The 19,683-nt window shown below is 42.1% G+C and overlaps 1 protein-coding gene across 1 annotated transcript in view; it reads right to left on the bottom strand.

The window, feature by feature from the left end:
- LOC148505427 (fibrillin-2-like) overlaps window positions 1-18,759 on the bottom strand; it is a 191,059-nt gene extending 172,300 nt beyond the window's left edge. The window contains exons 1-2 of the mRNA XM_088448376.1: window positions 18,677-18,759; window positions 5,738-6,029 (exon numbers count right to left, since the gene is read on the bottom strand). Of these exons, the coding sequence (XP_088304502.1) occupies window positions 5,738-5,892 (155 nt within the window). The 5' untranslated portion in view covers window positions 5,893-6,029; window positions 18,677-18,759. The remainder of the gene's footprint in view (window positions 1-5,737; window positions 6,030-18,676) is intronic.
- Window positions 18,760-19,683: the final 924 nt, after the last annotated feature.

Genomic DNA, 19,683 nt, shown 5'->3' with positions numbered 1-19,683 from the left:
CCCTTAATTATACTGCATGTTATTTTGGCAATACTTTTGGTGTACAATGAAAATTTTTCTATAGCATGCATGGCAACTAGCAACTTGTAAGTCTTGTATCTGACAGTGCTTCACTGTAGTTGGCACCATACTGCAAGATCTAATGGCTAATGTTTATTGAACCTCCTAGGGGCAAATTTAATTAACCACAGGTTGAGTCACTGGAGGTTGCAAGCAGATATAAGCATTAACTGCTGTCTCAGGGATGGTCCTGGTTTGATCGTTGGTCTGTAACTAAATAGCTCCAGGCATTTACCCAGAGGAACAGACCACGCAGCTCAACCCACGGCTTATTGACTTTTGCCCCAAGCATTGGACCTGGTGAATAAATGGGTTGCTTTGATCTGTCTGCAGGCAGCAAATAGTAAACTGTAGCAGCCAGTAATAGATTTGTTTTCATTGTATAACATACACAAGCCTACTGAACATTGGGAATGTATATAGAGAACACCAATATATCCAGTTGATTCAATAACTAAAAAAGTATTCTCATTTATAGTATTTCTTATTTCTACTTACATTTGCAATCTACTGTAGCATCATAATGCCATTATGCCAATTATAAGTTTGTCATTAAAGTGGTCTATTTAAGACCCTTCACTTTTTGGACCCAAAATGTTTCATTTCTTATCGCCGCATATCACAGAGATAAAAAATTACTTTTCAGGGCCATAAAAAACGTCTTGCCTGCTCCCATAAGAGCCAATGCTGGCAAAGACTGGATAATATAGTGATAAGTTTTGCTATCACTATACTGTCATATTCAGACCTGGCTTATCTATTGCGAATGCAATACCATCCAAAGGTCCCTCCTGAGTAAAAATGTAGCCTTTAGCCTACAACAGCTAATGGCTTGTGAAGATGAAGTTCGCTATCGGGGCCAAACTCCAAAAAGCTAAGCATTTTTTAGTTGGAAGTCTACTGCAACATCTCCATCTTTAACCTATTTTTAAATAGCCCTGTTACTAGTATTTGCCTTATCATGCAGAAGCAGCCGTTTCTGCATGATTTAAGGCATATATATACCTGATAAATAGGCTCCTAAATCTCTATTGCACACGAAAGACTGCTTAATAGTTCATGTTAGACAAAACTAAGTTGTAAGGTTCATTATATAGAACAACAATTTCTTTTTTCAGTTACACACATACTTTCACAAGTACAGTATAGAGGCAGGAATTTGAGAGCCCTCAGGTTTTCCTATGATCAGAGGATATAAGCATCTGGTCATACCAAGGAAAAACCTAATTTAGAAGAATATTAAAGGGGTGATTCAATTGTTTCCCCGGTGGCTCTGACTAATGGGTGCCCGACGGAGCAATTCCACTGTTGCTCTGTTTGGGTGTGAATAGCTGCCGGTGCCGACTGTTCCCTCCTGAGGCAGCAAGCAGAAATGTGCGATAAGTCACCACTTTGGGCGCCCAACTGGAGTTTGGGAGCCCAAAGCAGTACTTCAGATGAGTTTAGCCGCTTAGCGCGACTCAACCCAGTGCTTCTGGCCTATGGGGAGAACAACTGAATTGCTTTGATGGGTGCCCATTATGTTTGGGCGCCCAGAAAACAATTGAATTCACCCCTAAGAGTCCAGAGGCTAGTGAGCTTCAGAATATATATTATTTCATTTATGCCCCAGAAGTCTTCAGATACCTCTAATTGTTTTTTAATTAAAAAGGACAAAACTCATTCATTATTGTAATGATTTGGTTCTCATTGCTACCTATAAAATACCATACTTGCCGACTTTTCCTCTGCCCCCCCCGGGAGAAGCCTGGGGAGAGGGAGCAGTCGGGCAATGATGGGGGCGGGGCCGGACCAATCGCATCATTAGGCCACGTCCCCTCATGGGAAAACGCCCGCGAAACAAACATTTTAATAGGGGGTGGGGCCAAATGAAGCGATTATACTAGAATCACGTCATTAAGCCCCGCCTCCAAATGACAGACCGTGGATCTCAGGTAAGTTTCTCCCCATTCTGCCCACTTCACTAGGAAGTGGGCAGGATTCGGGAGAAGTGCCTACACTGCCGGGAGTGCGGGGTGTTACCCTAAAAAACCGGAGCCTCCCGCGACTTTCGGGAGTGTAGGCATGTATGTAAAATACATTTGTACCTAAAACAATATGCTTGGAATGTTGGATAAGTTATACATCAAGTGTATGATGGAAGGATAATATCATATATTTTGTAGAAACAAACAAACAAAAGAAATCAGAATAGTCTTTGTACTAATACTAATACTAGTGTTGAAGAACAACTTAAGTTTGAGCACAAACAGAACCTTGTTCTTTGTCCTTGCTTTAACATAGATTCAAGACATGTTCATTAGCATGGCTCTAAATCTTTCAGCAGCATAGGTTACTACACGCATAAATGAGCTGCATTCTAGGTTACTACATGTATAAATGATCTGCGTTCTAGGTTACTACATGCATAAATGAGCTGCGTTCTAGGTTACTACATGCCTAAATGATCTGCATTGTATTTGTACTGAGCTTTAATGCTCCTGTATGCTACAGGCAACCACAATATTGATGCAAAGTAAAATTAAGTGCATCTGCACAGGTCTATTTAATAGGCATTGAAAATATTTTAAAGTAATGCCTGTGTAAGAGGCCTTAAGCAAGAAGACTTAAGGCAATAATATGATTCACTAGCGCATGCAGGGGGGGTTTCTAAGTACCCAGAAACCCCCCTGACAGACTGGAGAGCAGAGGAAGAGGGTCTTAATGACATGGTGCCAGCCTGCCAGGTCCCATCCTTATCGGGTCTACAACCCGCAGCTGCTGCCAGTGTTTGTGTAAAGTACAGTAAGTGTGACACACAGTAAATGTGTGTGTAAGGTATGTGCGTGTATTGTTATATATATATATATATATATATATATATAAAGTATGTATGTGTGTGTGGAATCCCCCCTGTAAAAATCCTGCGCTTGCCCCTGTGATTAAGCCAAACCCTGGTTGCAGTATAATAAAAGCATTGACATTGTAGAGCCAGTAGAGGGACTGTAAAGTCTACCAATGTATGGAACCAATATTGTACATTCAACAATCACGTCTTTGTAATTGCAATTCAGACAGCCGTCTTGTAGAGTGAGGCTCATTGTTAGACATTTTCTTTAAGTGTAAACCAATGTTTGGAACTGCAAAGAAATCCAAGAAAACTGCCTTTCTACTAAAGAGAACTCAAAGAAATAGACTACTTTATCCCACTGCTCCACCCTAGCTTGATGTTCAGCAGATACATTTTTTAAACACATGTAACGCTTTCCAGGTGTGATGACCGCATACAGCAGTACTGTTTTAACAGCCTCGCTGGGGATCACCATGGAATAGAAATCATTTTGGCATCGTTGCTGGAAATATTTGATGCATTTGTGTAAGATTTTAGGGCCGTAGTCTGCACAGAACAGACAAGGCTTCAGAAAGGTGGAGACCTAACTGTGATGTGACAGAACTCCCATATTTTTTTTTAAACAAAAACCTGAGACATTAATGTCACATGAAGTTAGCGCAATCCATAAAAGCCATACCAAGCTTCCTTTTGGATGCCAAACTCAGTGAAACCATATATAATGGTATTCATTAGAGATGCGCTGGTCCAGATTTCTGAAATTCGAACACACCCGAATTTAGGGATTCTGAGTAGAACTGGGTCAAGGTTCGAATTCACTTTTGCGACCCGGTTCGAACCGGGTTCGGATCTGTTGCCAGTTCAAAAGTCGGATTTAAAAACCGAACTTGGGTTTGGGATTTGAAGATTTTTACTGCTTTTATCGACTTTTATCCGAATCCAAAACCAAAACACTTGAGGGTGGTTTTGCAAAACCAAAACATGAAGATAAATCCAGATCCAAAACCAATACATGGAGGTCTGCGCACATCTCTAGTATTCATACAAATGGCAAAACTGGTAATCAGAATTTTACCAGTCTGTTTCTATAGAGCTGGGACAATGAGAGTCCCATTAAGAAAAAAAGAATATGTAATAATACTATGAAATGGTAATATTACCAATATATAAAACATGCAGTCACGTGATGGAGTCAAGAGAACCTTCATAAATTGTAATTTTTCAAAAAAATCCCTTAAAAAAATCATTATATATTTTAGTGTAGGTGGATTATCTCTTTTAATAAAGTGTGAAAGACATGCTTTTTTTTAACACATTGAAGACATTTACTATGTTTTGCCCATACCAAGAGAATGCTAATTATACTCAGTTTGAGAGCTTCCTTTTCATCATTATGGCATAATTTCAATCAATACAATCCTTAATACCCAAATCTTCAAAGTATAATGCACTGAACAACATATATTTATAAGACTATTGTTAAACCTAGTACTACTATTTACATACCTCCCAACATTCTTAAGTTGTGTATCAGGACCCCTGCGCATCCGAAAAGGGGGTGTGGCCTCACAGTGAAGGGGACGTGGCCTTATGACATGCCCCCCATTTTCATCACTCTGGGGGGCGAGCCCAGCACTCCCAGTGATTGGCACGGCATCTATTCACCTGATTTCCCCCAACTTCCCCCCATAGCAGGAAACTGCAGCCCGCGGGTGGGACAGTGGAACAGTACCTGAATAGCAGGACTGTTCCGTCAGAAGCGGAACAGTTGGGAGGTATGCTATTAGGTGCACTTAGTGAATAGAGCTGGAAACTCTAATCCAATTTCCATTTGATATATATAAAACCAATTGCTCAGATTAATATGAAAAGGTTCAGTATAACAGGTAGAGTCCAGTGTACCTGACATTCAATGATCAGTCACATTATTATAAAACTAGTACAGATAAGTACATACTAGGTAAAGATGGGTCAAAACAAAGTGTTAGAGAAAGCTGTCACTTTATTATACATTCTTCACAAGCACCGGTGATGTACTGGCAATGGTTTTTCATAAATGTTTGCGCTATCTGTCTGCTTAGTTGACAAGCAAGGTTTAAATGAATGGTGATTAGCAAAAAGTAAGTATTTTATATTTTTAAACAATGATACAATGATATAGTCTCCCCAATCCTAATTGCATATGATATAATGTGGTATATAAGAAGGTTGTGATTCACTAATAAATCAGTCAGGTAGTTCTGCTCCTTGCAGGAGACATGGGTGAATGGTTACACATATAACCACATTCACACTTCCTCCCAGTGAGGAGAGACAGAGCCGCCCGGGCCCGTGACAGCAGATTTGAACTGCAGCAGCACACTTCTGAGAAAAACCACTGGCAGAGTTACTGGTTACACACTCCCTGCACCTATTGTACCTATGTCCTTGGGTTTATTTAAGCACAGCCGTTATTTTTTATCTTTGGATTTATTGTATTCACTAAATACGCCTCACTCTTTTTGCACATTGCATTTCTTTTTCCCTGTTTTTGTTTGGGTTCTAAACATTGGTCGTCAGATTTGTGCCCGATTAGGGTGGTATATTATAAATGTTATTTCTTTTTATCAACAAGGTTCTCCTAGCGCCTTGGGTGTTATTATATTAGTGCATTGTCTAACATGCCTGATAACATTCTTATTAAATTTATTGACCATCATGCTCATTCTAGAGTAAAAAAACACTGCATTAATACATTGTGTAAATTTAGCTAAACACAAAAATAATAAAAAAGATATGAACTTAAAGTTTCAGTTTGCCTACTAAATTATTCTCTTGACATACAAATGACATCCATCCATGACATACCCTCTCAATGTGTCCTGTCCTCTCCTCCTCACTCTTTGTGCTGTCCTTTCTTCATAGGCTTGCTGGTCACTGAACTCCAGCTGGCCCTGAGCTTGCTCCACACACCATAGTGCAGTACATCCCAGCATGAATTTAGCCAGCCATATTACCCCCATGATGGTAGGGGTTAAAGGTTTCCTCCAATCTCCCTAAATACTTTCTGTGATTTGCTTGTCACTGCTGGTTATGTGAAAGAGGATCGGCAATAATCCTGAGCATAGAGATCTCCAGTCCTGTCGCTCTCCTATAGAGGCTGTTAAGGAAAGACATTTGGTTAATATTCACTGTAAAGACTGTCACAATACATACTGCATGTGTTTGATTAGCACTAAGGGACAGTGATAATGGTAATGTTAATATAATCAAATTTATTATTATTTATATTTTCAGACATATCAATGTAACAATGTCATGATAAGGGAATTGATAAACTGCACTTGAATGTTTTCTATAAATCATACAAATGGTGCACACTATTGCCGTAGTCATACCAAGTATCCCTTCTTGGCATGCCATGTCCCATGCTTGTGCCGAGCATCTATTTTGTGTCTTTTTTGCTCAAATCTACCTATTAGTCTTTCCACCCAGCCGGCTTCTGTCTCCAGTTCCCCTGTGTCTCTCCAGCCAGCCCTTTCTGTCTCCAGCTCTGCAATCTATCTCTAGCCAGCACCCTTCTATCCCCAGCCCCCCAAATGCCTCTCCAGCCAGCCCCCTTCTGTCTCTCCAGCCCCCTAAGTATCTCTCCAACCAGCCCCCTTATGTGTCTAGCCCCCCAAGTGTCTCTCCTGCCAGCTATGTAGTCTCCAGCACCCCAGTGTCTCTTCAGCCAGCACTCTTCTGTCTCTCTAGCCCCCAAGTGTTTCTCCAGTCAGCCCCCCAGTGTCTCTCCAGTCAGCCCACTTCTGTCTCCAGCTCCCCAAGTGTTTTTCCTGACAGCCACATTCTATCCCCAGTAGCCCAGTGTCTCTACAGCAATCTCCTTCTGTTTCCAACCCCCAGAGTGTCTCTCTAGCCAGACCTCCAGTGTCTCTTCAGCCAGCTACTTCTGTCTCCAGCCCCCCCAGTATCTCTCCAGCCAAGCCCCTTCTGTCTCCAGCCCCTCCAGTGTCTCTCTAGACAGTACCACCTGTGTCTCTCTAGGCAGTCCCCTTCTAACTCCAGCCCTACAAAGTCTCTCCAGCTCAGTTCCCGCAGCCCTCTGCCTTCAGCACATAGACACTGATCTTGTTGTCTGGCTGAGGCTGCTCCTCTTAGTGACATGGCTCCTCTGTCAGTGGTGCAGCATGGTTTGATGTAATGCCATCATGCACCTGTATCTCAATTAGAAAACCCCAAAACTTTAATGTACCAGACAGCCACCGGCAAGCAACAGTGGTTCTCCAGACTCCACAGATAGATCCATCTAAAATTGTTGCCTGTGCCGCTGCAGTGATGAGCATGGTGTAGACAGCAGTTATAGATGTGACCCTTGTGCCCGGAGGCCAATGATTGGATTGTCTCTGGGAGTTCCGTCACTGCTCCTCAATTACAGATTCTAAAAACATGTAAACTCTGTGTGATGGGTAATCCATCCTTAAAACATGTTGGAATTGTGAAGACAAATGAAAACTTTAATATCTAAGTAAAGCAGATGCGGGAGCAGATCCAACTGGTTTTGGAATGATAGTCGGCCGCCTTTTGTTTCCAGCCCCTATGGTGTCTCTCCAGCCAGAGTGTGCACACTCTGTATGTATCCATCTTAAGTTTGGTGTGATGGGGAAATTATTTTATTATGTATCTTGAATGTTTGGTTTCATTGTAAAATCAGATACAGTTGGCATAATAATGAGCAAATTAACAATCAATACAAACAACTGTATAATAATGGACATATTTTTACAAAAATTTACACCTTGCAGATCGGGTCCAGGTTAACGTAAGTGTTCATCTCATTATGCCACCTAGTCGTACTTGCCAAGTTTCAGAATGCCCCCCTCCACGTAACAAAGTTTATGCAGTTTATCACATGCTGTATCAGACAATCAAGACACGTTTGTATTAATGCCGTACTAATAATATTCAATAAATTATTTATTTTGAAGAAGTTATACTGACTACTCAATTGGGAGAACTTGCACCAGAAAGGACATTGGGCCTGATTCAGTGATGGGACGAATTTGCACAGTCGCACACAAGCGGCTGTGCAAACCTGTGTTAAGCTGTGGGTATTATCTTTTGTGGGTATAGTCCTGCAACAGCCTTGAGGGCTGGAACACTTGGCTAGCTGCAGCCATGGAGCTGCCTTGAGGGCTGGAAAGTCTTTGATTAGTTGGAGCCCGAGGGTAATGAGATAAGATGAGGCCTTTGGGCCGTGCAGCAGCCTTGAGGGCTGGTAAGCCTTGGCTTGTTGTGGCCTGCAGGCCGTAGAACAAGATGTGGCCTTTGGGCCATGTAGCAGCCTTGACAGGCTGTGGCCTGTAGGCCGTAGAACAAGATGTAGCCTTTGAGCCGTGTAGCAGCCTTGGCAGGTTGTGGCCTGTGGGCTGTAGAACAAGATTCGGCATTTGGGCAGCGCAGCAGCTGTGGACAGTGGGCCGTAGAACAAGATGCGGCCTTTGGCTGCGATGGTCTGAAGAAGGACCTGTGCTTCCCGGTTGACACAGGCGGTGGTATGCAGGATTGCATACTTAGGACGCTGGATTGCAACCTGTGTCGCCGGGTCGACACAAACAGTGGTACGCTGGATTGTGTACTTTGGACGCTGGATTGTGGCCTGTGCCGCCGGGTTGACACAAGCAACTGGACGCTGGAGTGTGGCCTGTGCCGCCGGGTTGACACAAGCAGCTGAACGCTGAAGTACGGCCCGTGCCGCCGGGTTGACACAAGCAGCTGGACGCTGAAGTGCGGCCTGTGCCACTGGGTTGACACAAGCAGCTGGACGCTAAACTGCGCACTCTGGACTCTGAGTGCCGTCTGCGTCACCTGGATGACACAAACGGCAGAGCGTAGATGTGCGGACCGTGCTGCCTAGATGACACAAACAGCAGGTAGTAGATATGCGGACCATGCCGCCTAGATGACACAAACGGCAGGTAACAAAAGCAGGCAGGAGAACTGGGTACTCGACTGGATAGCAGGAGACACCACCAAAAACCGGAAACACATGAAACGCTATCACTGGCATTGGAGCAGCGTTCACACCAGAAGGAAATAGCCGCAGGAACCAATCCAGAACAGAGCAGGGATGATGGTCAGTTGATGGGAGGAGTTCAGAGAACGCATGAGCGTCTTGTGACAATCCGTCCATCTCTGATGAAAATGCAGAAGAAAGTGTCAGATACCTCCTGGTTGCATTTGCGATCTCAGCACTGCGACTGACGTCACAGGCTATGATAACCATCTCGGCCAATGGCTGCATGGTTGCTTCCTTGGACAGGCTGCGGGAGCTGAAGCTTCCCGCAGCCTGGCTGGTGCCTGGTCATGCAACAGGCCAGGAATCTGTGTCCGCCGATGCAGACCCCTACCTCATCCCTCCGGAAAATGGCTGCAACACCCCCCCCCCCCCCAGTTTTTGGGAATAGTGACCAGATACGCTCCACAAAACCCAAAAGCATATCAATCATGCTGCGGCTTGGGGGGTATGCCAACGAGATCGCAGGACCCGTTCTGCACATGCTTGGATGAACGTACTTCTCTGAATCAGGCCCATCGTTTGCATTTGGTTACCAGTGGCAAGTCAATTAAAAAATGGATGCGACTAATGATCTAGACTGGTTGGCATAGCGGTAAGTTCAGACTGCTACAAGTCAGTGTCTCTGGAGAGTTAAATATCACTGTGCTGCCCTGATGTATGTCTCTAAGTAAGTTACAGTGATTTTGTATTTCTTTGATAAGTGTGTTTCTCTTAGTTGAAAATAGGGTTTTTTCAACTCATGTTATGCTACCTTAAGGACATTTTTCACTGTTATCTCTGATAAGGCCAGCAATATGGCGGCTTCTATACAATATAGGGCCTGATTCAGCAAGGACCGCAACTGCGATTATGCATGCAATCTGCCGATTGTCGCATTCTGCGCATGCATCGCAGTGCATATGCTCGAACACACCACTGCAGTGGCTACGCAGACCCATTGCAGAGAGTTTGACAGGAAGTACCATTTGGGGGTGGTGACAGGAGGGGGGGCAGCGGAACGCAGGAGTGCCAGTGTCTTTGAACGCCACTGCAGGGGCTAGAATAAATTAGCCACTGTGATGCCATACGCAGCCTGTGTACTCACTGCATGTGACACTGCATTCCTGAGTAAGGTCAGAGCTTGTGCAAGTGTGCATGAGGCTGCAATTGAACTCGATGTTACCGCTGGTTTTGCAGTCTTGCTGAGTATTACAGAAGTGTATAAGGTGAGGTGGGCATCCTTATGTTAGACTGTGTATGGCATAGCGGTTGCAGACATTAGCATATCTTCGCAGTGAGACTGTGTTGGTAATCGCTATAGCGATCGCAGTTGCGATCCGTACTGAATCAGGCCCACTGATTTCAGACTAATAATTTCTTTATGAATTATAGTTTTACTACTGTAGGTCCCATGACAAAATATTAAAAGAACATGCTGTATAACGCTGAGATGTACATGATGTAGAATGGTTTGGTTTTAAGGACAGCACATATTCACAAACAGGGATCAGTGACACAGACATCAAGGTTAAAAGAGAGTTGAGGTTTTGGTTTGGTGACACTGATCTTTGTGAACTTGTGAAATTCTTCACAATTCTTTGCATTGTAGATATGTTGTCCACATGTGAAACAAGTTTCATACTAGTGTGTTTCAGATCAGTCAACTAAGAAAAATATTAACACAAATACCATAGGGATCATTGATCCTTGTGGGTACCATATGGTTTCAAGACATAAACATAATAGAAAGGTCACTTACATAAAAAAAGCACTTTTACTGCACTTTCCAGAGCCTCATCCAAACCATAAAATTACCGCTATAAAAATATTACATTTGCAAAGGATTCCAAGGACCAAATAAGTATGGTTATCGTACAGAAAAGAAATCACTCATTAAATTCCTGTTAAAAAGTTGTCAAATGATTTGTATTATAGTATTACAACAAGGTTTTACTAGCCAAAAAAATATACATTTTGCAGCATGCAAAGTGTGTTGAATGTCTGGTTATGGGAAATTGCATTAGCTGTTTGAAGAATTGATTTACATTCTGATACCACTATTCATGCACAGATTATGTACACCAAACCACAGGAGACTAGCTGGCCTATTTTTCAAACTGTTTTATTCCAAAAATCATGCGGAAACTACTGATTCTGCATGATTTTCAGAAATTGTAATATGGGCAGCATTTATCAAAGCATTAACGAAGAAGATTTCATAGATATATTAGTGAAAGACCCACAGAATATTGCTAGTCCCATAGACCTCTATGGGAATGGTGATGTGATATTGTTTAAACAGGTCCAAAAAGATTATGCTTTTTAGAGCCTAAATGCTATCTTCAGATGGCATCAGCCATTGTAGCCTATTGGCTAACTTTCTGCTGGGTAGGATCTTCAAATCCCTCCTCGGCACCTATACTCTGCACACTGGTGGAGACTGATGGCTGCATATGAGTGATAGGTTGTAAGCCGGGTTAGAATACTGTATGGTAGTAAAGTAAAAGTGAAAGTTACCACTTTACTATTTAGTACACTACACTTAGAGGATTTAGTTAAATTACCCTGAAAAGTAATCTATTATTGGTTAGGAAGCATTAAAAAAAATTTGTTTTCTGAATTGCTTACAGTATGTCTGTTTGCTTATGCAAAGAAACATTGGGGCCTATTTACTAAGCCTTGGATGGAGCTCAAGTTAACAGAGTTAAAGTACCAGCCCTTCAGCTCCTAACTGCCCAGTTACAAGCTGTGTTTGAAAAATGACAGTTAGCAGCTGGTTGGCTGATACTTTATCTCAGTCCACTTTATCTCCATCCGAGGCTTAGTAAATAGAGCCCAGCAGTGGCGGCTCCAGAGGTGGGGCTGCAGCACAGTCCAAAATTCAAATAGGGGAACCACACCAACTGCCATTTCACACACTGCCAAACATAGATGGCTGGGACTCACTGGCAGCTGGTGTGGTTCCCCTATTTGAATTTTGGACTGCGCTGCAGCCCCCCCCCTGGAGCCACCACTGGAGCCCGGTATTTGTTATGTAAATGAAATACTGTTGAAAGTGTTTCCTTGAGAACAATTAAGTGTCAATGTATCAATGATGATATACAAATATAAACATTTAAATAAAAAAACACATTGAAACCATTTAATTTTACATTGCCACCCATTCTGTTTTCAATGAATTCACTGCCAGAACCTCGCTGATAAATAGCCGGGTTCAGTGGCGGCTCCTACTTGTTACCTCATGGGGGTCTGGGCTCTCTGCCAGTCTGTGATCACGATCCCACACAGTGACACCCAGAACAAGACAGATACTGGGAGGCCATAGTGGCACCCTAATTCTATAGTGTTTAACAAACTCAATCCATTCATACTGGACATTTGGTTGCTTTGTATAAGCACAAAATCTTTTTTCAAGGAGTGTGAGGGACATAAACAGTTATGTTATAATTGGGGAGTTGAACTTGAGAATCAATTAGCCAAGAACATTAAACCCAAGCTGTAGTCGGATGCTCCAATCACCTCTCACGATGACTTCCCCAGTGATCTCATTAACTTTATCATGAAGAATAGACCTTGAATTTGGAGCCAGGAAAGCTGCACATCTGATGTCACACAGCTTTCAGAAAACTTTCCTGACTGTAGTCTGTTTGGTATTTGACAAATACTGATGATCCGTGTAGCTGGATGCTCAACATCCACAATGAAACCATTTACAAGAGAGATACCAATGGACTGGAATGCTAGATGCCCCACAGCCACAGTGCGATCCAGTGCAAGACAGATAAAAATGGACCTGTGATGTTGAATCCCTCACAGCCACAATGAGACCCACTACTAGACAGCTTCTGTACAAGGATGCTGGATCCCTAAGCCACAGTAAGTCCCAGACCAATACAGATAACGATGGACACAGAATACTGGATCCTTCATAACTATAGTGAGAACCACTACAAGACAATGATGCTGGATCCTGTGTAACCTCAGTGGGACCCACTGCAAGGCAAATACAGTGAGTCCCAGAACAAGAATCAGGGTTGCTGGGACAGACATGCTACAGTAGTATATCCCTGTTCCTCTCTGTCTTACCTTCCAGGGATGAACATAATGAACTGGCAAGCCTCAGGCAGCCCACAATGTATGTATCATAGATGTACATACATACATTTTTTATTGTACAGTGAAAACATTTGGATATTTCCACAGCTATTTTCTAAATTGATCTTTCATAGATTAACATGTTCTATACTATATACTATACTACATGGGATTTCAGTGGTTCGCTGATTTCTGATTTTTGGTGAGATCTGTATAACTGTTGATTTATAGGCTGATTTGCCTTTAAAACTCTGTGATCATGAAATTAACCTAAAAATACCAATTCCTTTCACTATTTCTGTAATTCAACATTTAATAGTAACTTATAGATTATTATAAGATTTTTTTTGTTATTATTTTCATTGTATTTCTTTTTTGTTTTACATATTTTTTAATTGATACCTTCTGTTGGCCCAGCATACAGCAACCCCCCTCCCCTCCGCTTTTACATTCCCCATCTCAGCTGCTTTGCTTACAGAAGAATCTACCAATGCTGTACTTACCAATGTCAGATGAAATGCTGGGACATCTATATCATTTCCTCTACAGTCCTCACAAGGAGCTCTGTGTGAGTGTCTCTGGCCAGGAGACTCTCCACAGCTCTTGAGATGTAACACAAATGGCGTCTGCCCAGCGCAATGGCTGGCAGCGAAGTCATAGCATAGATACAGTAGAATTTGCTACTTATCTGCTATAAGTACAGCAGCTGGAGAAGTAAGTTATTTATGGAAACATTAATATAAAGGGGCATATTTATTATTACTTGCCGTCTGCCCCGAAAATAAAGATTTTTTATCGGCCCAATTCGCAGCAATAAGGTATTTATATTCGCCAGGATGTATCACTGAGAAGTGATGTGATCACATTACTTCCTGCTTTGCCCCCTCAGCTGCTCTACTGCGCATGAGCCGATGGACATCGGTGCATACACAAGCCAGAGCCACCAGGGAGGGATCCTGTGGATCCTTCTCCTGAAAAAATCTGCGAAAGGTTGGGGCCAAACTCCAAAATGCTTCACACAAAAACCTAAGGGGGCTACGGCTGCTGTAGGAAATGGACAGATGGCGACATTTATCGGAGGTATCTGCTGTGGTCCCTCTATGTTACATCTTGGTGATACTTAACATTTGTGGGTAAATATACTTTAATAAATAAGCCCGGAAATATCCACTGATGTGATAATGCATTCCAGGGCACAACTTTCCAAGACACTTAGGTAACATGCACACAGATGGTTTTATTTCAGATGTGTGGATTGCTTTGGAGCATGAAGGAGTACAAAAAAGTATGCAAGCCAAATTTTTCACACTTCTTTACCCTCCCATATGCCTTGGAATCTTTATATGTATACACATTACATAATATTCATGTTGTAGTGTAGGCTGAAACGCACAAAATCTATTTCATTTTTTTAGCACAACAGATGGTATTTTAATTAACTAATTTGGATGTTATCATATTTACATAACCCTCCTCAAGTCACTGGTCGCTCACAGAGCATATGGAGTGCAATAGTCTAGTGGAGGAAGAACAGCAAGAAGGACTATAGGAGACTTGCATCAGAACTTTTCATTAGCACATTGTAGAATACTAGGCTTACTTTTTCTCTCACTCTTATATTAGGTGTGTTTTGTTACAGACAAAGAACCACTTCTACCCATCTGTCTGTCACTCTGGACCTGTACAGATTTGCACACAAGCTGCCAATCTCCCAGTCACACTGCACATGTGTCCGGATGGTTAGGTCCCTCCGTCCGTCTGTCCGTCCATCCATCCATCCATCCATCTATCCATGGATGGATGGATGGATGGATATGTGTTGTGTTTGATATTATTAGTTCTCCATCTTAATGTTGTACTCTATAAAAATCTAGCACACATGAAATGTATGTAAATCCTATGCAGGGACATATCAAGAGAGGAGGGGGCCCATGTGCATTCTCCGTTCGGGGCCCCCTCCTCTCTCTCCGGTGTCTAGCAGCACACTGAGCGCAGCACCACAGTAGTAGACTCTGGGCACTAGTCTATGCCCAGAGTCTACTGCGCATGAGCAAGTTACTGGGAAAATGGCACTGCAGCCATTTTCCCTACTTCTCATGCGCAAAACACACGGGAAAATGGCAGTGCTGGCCATTATCCAGGCAATTTTTCCAGCACAGATACCGCCCGACGTGTGACTCTGGAGAGGTAAGTTTTTAAAATATGTGTGCAGGGTGTGTGGTGACCCGGGGACCCTGCACCCATTATAGATATGCCCCTAAGGTATCGGTATGATTTACCACCAGACCCATGCCCGGCGGCTGGAATCCCAACAGCGGCATCCCGGCAGAGGAGTATATACTAACCTATTTCTACCCCCTAACCCTAACCCTCCCTTAGGGGTGCCTAACCCTAACCTTCTCCCCAGTGCCTAACCCTAATCCCCCCTCTAAGTGCCTAAACCTAACCCCCCCTTCCCTGCCGCCTAAACCTAAGTCCCCTGGGGGGTGCCTAACCCTAACCTCCCCCTGGGGGTGCCTAACGCTAACCCCATCTGCCCCTTACCTAAACCTAACCTCCCGGGGTGGTGCCATATCCCTAATTCTACCCCGGGAACCCTAAACCTAACCCTGCCCCCCCCCCCGCGCGGCTATCCATGCTCGGCGCCTGGCGTCCCTTCGATCGGGATGCCGGGCGTCTGGCTCCCAGCGTATGTCTAATGACAGGCGTCGGCATATCGACGCCTGTCTTTAAACCCTTGCCGGGATTTGACAGTCGGGAAGCCAGGTGTCGGGATTAGGTCCGCCGGCTTCCCGACTGCATACCGCCCCTAATCCTATGCACAATGTTCAAAATCAAGTCATCATAACAGTGATCCTGAGGAGTATATACTGTAGTTATCTACATTAAGGGGCATATTTATCAGAAAGTATTTGTGGGATATTCCCCGAAAACACCCATTTTCCGGGGATAACCGCAAATATTAAGTACTAACAGGATATCTGTAGAGGGGCACACAGCAGATTTCTTTGGTTGCAAAAGCTGCCCATATAGGTTTCTATAGGGACTCCTAAATGGAAAAAAATTATTAAGCTCAGGAATCATGCCCATTCAGGAACTTGGCTAGCTATCGCCATCTTCAGATGGCATTAACAGTTGTAGCCTATTGGCTACACTTCACGAATTGGCATTGTCCGCTTAAACATGCGTGATCTGATGATCACCTATGCCCAGGTCCTGGACCCATAAGTAAAGTGATCGCAAACGCAATCACTTTACTTCTTATTCATCACCGGGATGGGCTCCAATATATTCCCCTGGAAATAGAATCCTTATTGGCATATTATACTGGGATAAGGAATTAGACTTTTCAGGTGCTGGCCGCAAGTTGTGATAAAGTGTGACTGAATTCTATCATCTTAAAGTCTGTTACAATGTATTCGCATTATGGATTGCTATAAGTCTCATTTACGACATACTGTGTACAGTGTGCTTTTTGTACAGGGTTAATAACAGAATGATGTATCTGCTTGTATTCCAGATTTATATATACATAAAGTATGCTGCAAGCACACATTCATCAGAAACATCTAGACGATTGTCATTTATTGTCTTTAAATCTCCTGGCTGCTGAATGAGCCACATAACTAACACACGACCTCAGTAATGGCATCATACTTCTCAGCAGATGTGTATGGTAGAATACATATGTATCCCATTCCTGAATGAGCTGCTCACATCCTGCATTATTATACATTTATTAAATAGTATTTTCTTAATATTCTAAATTCCAGAGGTGTTTCCCGCCCAGTTTAATTTGGTGCTTCTCAAATGGCTCTGAAACAATTCCCAGCTGCAGGACATTTCCCCATTATTGGAACCACACGGAACACGCCCTTTTTAGGAAAAAAAAAATTACTCTCATTCAAACTATCACAATCTATAAAAATTGATGGAAAAAGAGGATTTTGTGCATTCTGTGCCATTTGTTTAAGTATAGATTCAATATTTCGAAACAAGTTAATTAACAGAATAAATATAATATCTCATTGACATGAACGTCCTAATTTTCAGAAAAAGAAATGGAACCATTCTTCTCAGTTGATAAGCAAAATAGTCCTAAAATAAATACTGTACTATATCTCTGTCAAAGTGGAACATGTGTCAAAGTTAGTATGGCAGCAGTGGCTGGAAGATTGTGACATATGATTCAGTGGCTATTTGCAAGGACAATGGCTGTATAAAAGGGGCCATATAAAGAGAGAGACTGTATAGCAATTAACAATGCTTAGAAAGCAAAGGCAGTTATTGTCAGTAAAAGCACAGATGCAATTATGTATAAGTAATTAGGCATAAGCAGAAATTCCACAGTAGATCGTAATCCACTGGACATTACAAAAGGCAGTCAGTATGCACACATCACAATAAAAAAAACAATTGTATATGCATAATATATTCAACTTAACAAAAGTGTGTGTGTGTGTGTGTGTATGAGTTCCATTTGATTCTAAAAAAGCATTCTAAAAAGACTTACTGACATATAACTAGTAACAGTAATGTTTAAGTATTTGCAGAACATCAAACAACATGTCATCAGTTTTGCACACTGTTGTAGTTGTGAACTGTAAAATACTTTTTTATGTTAATAAATATCATATTTGAAATGTAGAGAGTACTCAACTTTTCCAAGGACATAAGAATGTTGATTAACACACACATAAAAAATGGGACTTTTTGAGATTTGGAAATATTTACAGAAAATGTATCACGTTGAGTCACATATTGAAATATGGCACCACAACTTGTAATGTAACATACACGTCCCAGTTTACTTAGGTCCATTCATTCTCTTAACTACTTTTTAAAATCATATAACCTGTAAACTTATATGAAGTATCCAAGTTTGTACACTACATAAAGTGAAAGAAAAAAATTAAGTTGAGCTTCGCTGGCACAAAAAGAAAGACGTGAAAATACAAAATGAAATAATAATGAAGAACAATGCAGAAATGTAACTGAAAACCCCTGCTCCCCCTGTGCAATGCACATATGCCGGGAAGAGAGGATATTACAAGAGGTTTGAAGAAGTGGATGGAACAAATCAAGACTTTCGCTAACAAAGAGTCCAACAGAGCACAGAAGAATTTTGTCCTGGGCAATTGTCTCATTAGGGACTGGTCATGCAACTGATACTGCAGACTTTTATTCAAAGACCACTGATATTTTACACTTCAGGTTTAGTAAATGAAATAACTGCAGGATTGCACGTTTCAGATATGCAGAGATGCAATGAGACACAGACATTACACTATTGTTTCCTGCATACTCTAAACTGCCTGAGCACTGGGAAGAATGTACCCTGATAACAACATCCACTCATTTCTCTCTGCAGCTAACCCACATCTGGATCTGAACAACTGCACATTTCTTAAAAGTGTTATTTTAAAAGCATCCCATTTGCATAATTACATCAACTGCTTTACACAGATCTCACTAAATTCTTCTAGTTGAGACTGAATACATTGATACATATCTCTCTTTAATTCACTGATTTCATTAATGGTCAAACAAAAAAAAAAAGAAAATTCATACACAAAATCAAAATCAGACTGCAGTAACAATCAGAGAAAAGGTCAATGTCTTATCCACGGATACAGACAGAAATAGATATATACCTTCAGGTTCTGGAGAATGGTAAAGTGTCCTGAGGTTCTTTTGTTTAGTGGTGACTGGACAGAAAAGAAAGGAGACAAGTTGTGTTCCCTGGGACGAATGCAAAAAAAAGGTAGTGCTTCACCCAAATTGGACAGGGGAGTGTCTTCTGGTGGGTGCAGAAAGAAGAACAAACCTCCCACATTCTTCATCCAAAAGTTTCTAACTAGAAGTAGAGGGTGGGGGGAGGCAGCGAGGGAAGGGAGGGGGTAGGGATTGGACGTTGTAGACATTATCACCTAAAAGTCTCAGTCTACAGTATGCTCATTTTAGTTATTTCCTGAATTTGTGCCTCTTAATTCATTCCAACACTAGCATTACAAATCATTTTCTGATTTGCAAACATCAGCACATTTTTGTTAAGTTTGATTGTTGGTTTATTGGAATAAGCAAAAATATGATAAGATTTTTCAGACACTATGGGCGGAATTCAATTCAGGAACGACACATCACGTCCTTGTAAGTAGTCCCTCCCAGCCCTTAGAGATGTGAGGGAAAACTTGTGATGTCGCCATTGCCGTAAGTGCCCGATATGTGCACAGCCGCCGCCAGCACATTGTTCTAAATTAAATCCCCCTTAGTTGGAAAATTTGAATCGGAGTGATGTGCCGCCTGCCATCAACAGGATGTCCAGATGTGCGCATTACCATTTAATATTGTAGACAATGTTAACGCATTTGTCAGCACACCTCTATAGGATGTGAGGCAAAATGAGCGAAGATATTGGTTGTGGAGTACCTTTGCCCAACCATTCCAACCACACTCCATTCACATCACTCATAACTGAATTGCCCCTAAGGGTGTGGTATGCAAAGTCAATATTCAGAAGGTCAACATTAAGAACGTAAACTTTAGGTCGACAACCAATATTTCACCATTCAGAAAGGTTGACATGGTTATAAATGCCACCACAATATTGATATGTAGATTTTACTTATTTTAGCTTAACCCTACACCTAACTAAACCTCA

Source organism: Taudactylus pleione, unplaced genomic scaffold (assembly GCF_031769625.1).
Source record: "Taudactylus pleione unplaced genomic scaffold, aTauple2 ptg000454l, whole genome shotgun sequence".
Taxonomy (NCBI): Eukaryota; Metazoa; Chordata; class Amphibia; order Anura; family Myobatrachidae; genus Taudactylus; species Taudactylus pleione.
The sequence above is the reverse complement of the archived record's forward strand: the minus strand, read 5'-3'. Positions and strand labels throughout refer to the sequence as shown.